At 32.2% G+C, this 5495-nt stretch overlaps 1 protein-coding gene across 1 annotated transcript in view; it reads right to left on the bottom strand.

Annotated features, from left to right (window-relative positions):
- LOC111706758 (uncharacterized) overlaps positions 1-5495 on the bottom strand; it is a 44782-nt gene that overhangs the window by 11537 nt on the left and 27750 nt on the right. The window contains exons 3-4 of the mRNA XM_023479687.1: positions 1212-1251; positions 234-259 (exon numbers count right to left, since the gene is read on the bottom strand). Coding sequence (XP_023335455.1) covers positions 234-259; positions 1212-1251 — 66 coding nt within the window. The remainder of the gene's footprint in view (positions 1-233; positions 260-1211; positions 1252-5495) is intronic.

The following is a 5495-nucleotide window of genomic DNA, read 5'->3' on the forward strand; positions in this document are numbered from 1 at the left end:
AACTGGTTAATTTATTATTATAATTATTATTATTATTATTGTTATTTTTTTAACATCACTTTGATTTTAATCATTCCAGAAAATTGTTAATAATTTATCAGTTGAATTGATTGAATTTATTCACTTCGGGATTTCCAAATTACACGGATATAAATATGATATTTCCAATGTTTGTTATTTGTATATTTATCAATATATATCTATGTAATCAAATTCAAATCAGAACGAGGGACCTGAACGTCATCCAACCAACTCTTTTCTAAATGTTTAAACTTAATATGTATTCGGACTGTGATAGTATTAATATTAAAAAAATTGACCATTTGCCTCAAATTCTAATTTTTATTCTCATAGCTTTACAACATGCATGATGTTAACCTTTTGATATATACAACTCCACGACTTCTGAGCTGGGAACTTTAGAATGGATAAACTTTAATCCTGACTTCTTGATCCGAATATCCACTGTGAAACTTTTCATTTTTGTCCTAATCCAATCTTTTTCTCTCTCCTTGGATATCCGTTAATTGTTTAATCTCCTGTTCAACGAAATAACCAACCTTAAATTCCCTCCTTTTTTAATTCCAGGGAGGATAATTACTTATCCTCCCTATTTACAGGGAGGATAATTACTTATCCTCCCTCTTTACAGGGAGGATAAGTAATTATCCTCCCTGTGATCCATACAGATTTATCAAATAAATAGTTCTCTAATTTAATTTTATTTTTACATTTATCGCTCTCTCAATCAATTTTGAATAAAATAGTAAACTACACCTAGTTTANCACTTGAGGTTTAGAACCCCAAAAAGGTCTTGGAGGCCCTCGGCTAAGTGGTTTTCCCCTCAATTTAATTATCCTCCCTTAATCTCCCGGTTAAGTAGTAATTAATAGTTATTCTCCAATGAGAATATTTCTGTTCTCTCATTGGTTGCCCGCTTTTCTCTGATTGGCTGCTACAGTTTCTCAGATGATTACAGTTTTTCATACACTTATAAGATAATCTTGCAAGATTATGTTAATCTTGAGATTATCTAAAAGAGAGGATCAAGCATTAATCCCGATATCCACCATTCTAAAGTTGTCAGCTCTGGATTTTTAAAAATTCATAGTATAATTATAAAGTTCTACTACATAAGGTTACAAAGTTGTAAAACAATCAGAGTTAGAAATCAATTCAAACTATTTTTAATCCGAATTAAGTTCAGTTCCTGTATGTTCATATTCTTCAAGGAGCCGGTAAACATTCGCCTGAAACAAGAATAACAATTTAAAAGAGATTTATTTTTTTCATTTTTGACTCCACATTTAAAAAAATAAGCTTTTTACTTTTCTTTTGAGATTTATTGCATATGCATAAGAAAGGCCAAACAATGGAATTGAGTAAAATAATATCAGAAAGAAAATTAAGGGAAAGATTGATTTCTATACAGCATGAGCAATGAAATAAAGAGATGTATTGCAACAGCATGGGGAGCAGAATAACGGGATGAGAAAAATATATTTTCTATTATTTTAAGTATTTTAATCATTACTTTATATATATACCATATCTATTTTATTTTTGTGTGAAATTAAACGGTGGATAATTAAAAAAATTAAGAGAAAATAGATGAATTAAAAAAACGTATGCGCTTTCAGAATTTCTCTCAAAAATCAATTACTCTGTTCTACAGGACATGAAAATCAAAAAAAAAAATATGTACACCAGGTTTAAACTATTTGTTTGTTTAATAGCTGTTTTTTTTTATTTTAAACTGCAAAGTTATTGATTATAAAAGCAGTAAGGAATTCTGTAATATGAAGACATCGAAAACAAAAACAATAAAACCTGTTTTTAACTTGTAATGAAACTAAGAGGGACACAGAAATCCAAACGTTGCACTTGCACGCTTTCAAACAAAACTCTTTAATAATTTTGCTAATTACGTAATAAAACTGAAGCTTAAAACAAATTCTTTGTCGTACTTTAAAGTGTAAAGTGTAAATGAGGCAAGTGAAGTAAAATCTAAGGTCAAGACGTTAAGACACTTTAAAGTTGACCGGGTATTTAACAATGACGCAATTTTAAGAGCTTCCTGAATTTCTGTGGGCCCGTTATAATAGCTGAATGCATATACTAACTGCTGAAGAAAACCAGATTTCAAAGGTTTAATCAATTATTTAGATTTATTATTCAGGACGTGGTTACTGGTTACGTGGTTACTGTCTCAGTATGGTTCACACGATAGATAGGTTAAACCAAGGCAATAAGACAAGGAAAGTTATATGCTGTTGCGTACATATTGAAACCAGGCGGTGTTTGTTTTAATACAATAATTTTTGAAAAAGATCGCTTTTTAAAATTTTAAAACAAGTATGCATTTTAAGATATTAGAAACAAACACAATTTTGGTAATAATGCAATAGGTGTCATTATCTTTTATCATATTTGTCCTTCACATACTAGCAAGTGTCTTGCTTGTATGCACAAATGCAGGGGGATTCGGTTTATTTCAAAAGATAAAAACTCATTTGAACTGAAGTGTCTTTCATTCACTTAAACTCCGGATTTTTCCAAGTTCAGGGCGAATTTTAATTAGCGATAGCATATGTACACCAAATAAATTATCTACTATTAGTGAAATTTATGTAAATATGTGTATAAAATACTGGAAAAGTAGGTATCTTTGTAAAATGCTATAAACAATCCCAAAGGCTGACTGAAGTTTAGATCAAACTGGTTTCAGTAATTATCTACGAAGTTCATGTTTTTTGCTTCTTACTGAATTCGGCGTGAAATACCAAAGAACTGCATGACCATGACGTTTCTGGTTAAACATCCCGGAGCGTTTTAAATCATCATGCAGTATTATCAGTAGTATGAGTAGTACTCTGTACCGGAGATAACTTGGAGTAGACAAGTGATGTTTGTCTATTAGAAAAAGTGTGTACACTAATAGTATTTTCAGATTTCTGTCTTTAAACATTGTTCGCTCTCTTCATGTAATGCATGAGTCCCTATTGTAAACAATCGGAGTAAATTATTATTTGGAAAGTTACAATCTGGAAAATTCAAATTTTAAGTTTAAGTTTAAGTTGCCACTTTTGACGAAAATTGAAATTTTGGAAATTGTCCCTTTTCAGGGAATTCCTGCATCTAGAAGGTGCCCCTCCTTATGGAAATTTCCAGTTGGAAAATTTTGAATTTTGGAAAGAGCTTAAACTTTAACTTAAACACATTTTGTTAATTATTATTTCTGTCATATCAAACCTTTTTATTTCTCTTTCACATTATTTGTCAACATTTACAGGACTATAATTAATCAAAACCTAGACGTTATTTTTCGTTATTTTTTGTATTCTGGTACTTAAACATATCTTTTTTGAACCATACACAAACATACATAAATAATAAAATTCAGTTGTAAACTATAGTATCTATATATATATATATATATACTTTGCTTGTCTGTCTGTTGGGTTGGTTGCTTGTATTCTATAAACGTTGAAACTGCTGAACTGATCGGGCTCACCTTTTTTATCGTGACCCCAGTTATATGAATGATCAAAATTTCAAAAATTTGTCTCCAAAAATTTTTTTTCGTGAAATGTTCGCATTATTTTTTCGCGAAATTTTTGCATTATTTTTTTGCGAAATTATAGCATTTTTTCGCGAAACAGATTGCAGAAGCCAAATTTTCGTATGTTTAGCGAGTGAACGAAACGCGAAAATGAAGCGAAACTTTCGAGAAACGATTTTTCCTTTTCGCTGGAAACCCTAATTTTGTACATTAGACAAATATTTCTTATTCTAATGAAGTACTGTCTACAAACTTACAAAGCATGTATATCATATGGTAGGATTGGCCGGGTCGATTCCATCTCCCTTAATATTCCATGCTCCTTGATTTTATCCAACTCGGGGAGGGGGGGGAGTGCAGAAGTCCTCAATCAGTAATCACCTCCACCCGAACGTGTTTTGCAGCATGCGCACTCCTCAATTGGTAATCTGCACCACCTCAATTTGTAATCATCGTAAAATCTTGTTTTCTGATATTTTAATTTAATGCATTTTAACACAATTTTCGGCATCTATCGGGGTTTCATGGCATCTGTATTGGCTTAAACTAAATTTTCAATTTGTTTTTTTAGATTGGTTAGGTCAACAAAACTAAGAAAAAAGGCATAGTTTATTTTAGTCGAATCTTAGATCCAATTCGCTGATTAAATGACTGCATTTCATGATTGGAGTTAAGATACTAAAAGGTCGGGCTGCCTGTTTACTAAAAACTATCTCACTCCTACCACCTCACTCCTACCAAAGTAATATCTATTTCCATTTAAAAGATATTTTCAAAAAACCTTCAGAGTGTTTAGATTTTTGTTTTCGCCTACTCGAGTTCAACATTTTCAGAAAAACTAATTATATCCATAGAAAGAACACACAATTTAGAAAGATCAGTCTCATCATGCCCACCAGTGAAAATAAAGTATTGTTTACTAATTATTTCTTGCGCTTCATTGCTAATTGAGGAGGGCGCACGCGCTTTAGGTTAAAAAAACATAATTTTATTTCATAGTGCTTCATGTGGCATATTTAAAGATTTTTTTCGAAACTGAGGAGCAAAGAAAGCTTTAACAATATTGTACACCGTAGGGCCATTAACAGAGGTCAATATGGTCTTATTTCTAAGAAATAAACGATTTTTAATGTTACGCTTTTTTTTGTCTGATTACCAATTGATTTGGTGGAGATTACCAATTGAGGAGCGCGCATGTTGCTAAATACATTTGGGTGGCAGTGATTACTAATTGAGGACTTCTGCACTCCCACCTCGTCGGGGGATGGAAGAGGAGGTAAAATCTTTACAGGAGGGGGAGGTAAAATCTGTACCCCCCCCTGGTTTAAATCCTGGAACCGCCCTACTCCGAATACAGTTCTTTAAGGCTAGTATTCAAATCAGAGAATTTTTAATGTTTTTACGTACCTCTGTATCTACTTGTTTTACATCTACATTGTTGAGTTTATTGTGTACGTAATACACATTTCACAGTACAAATGTACACTGGAGTACGTTAGTTATAATGTTGGTCTTTGGTAAATCATCAGAAATAGTTTGTAAAAGTGAAATTAAACTATTAGGTGGTATCCGGTCACTTTGTAGTTTAGCAGTCAATCGAAAGTGAGATAAATTTAGCGCATGGAACATTTGACCTAAGCAATTTTACTCATTTCTATTCTAGGTGACTTAACAGTTATAGGTATATTCCTAGTATACGATTTTTGGACATAGGGAGAATAAAGGAGTAAAGTTGGATAGGGAGAATAGAGGAGTAAGGTTGGATAGGGAGAACAGAGGAGTAAAGTTGGATAGGGAGAATAGAGAAGTATGGTTGGATAGTGAGAATAGAGTAGTAAAGTTGGATAGGGAGAATAGAGGAGTAAAGTTGGATAGGGAGAATAGAGTAGTAAAGTTGGATAGGGAGAATAGAGTAGTAAAGTTGGATAGGGA

The sequence above is a fragment of the Eurytemora carolleeae genome, unplaced genomic scaffold (genome assembly GCF_000591075.1).
Source record: "Eurytemora carolleeae unplaced genomic scaffold, Eaff_2.0 scaffold655, whole genome shotgun sequence".
NCBI lineage: Eukaryota > Metazoa > Arthropoda > Copepoda > Calanoida > Temoridae > Eurytemora > Eurytemora carolleeae.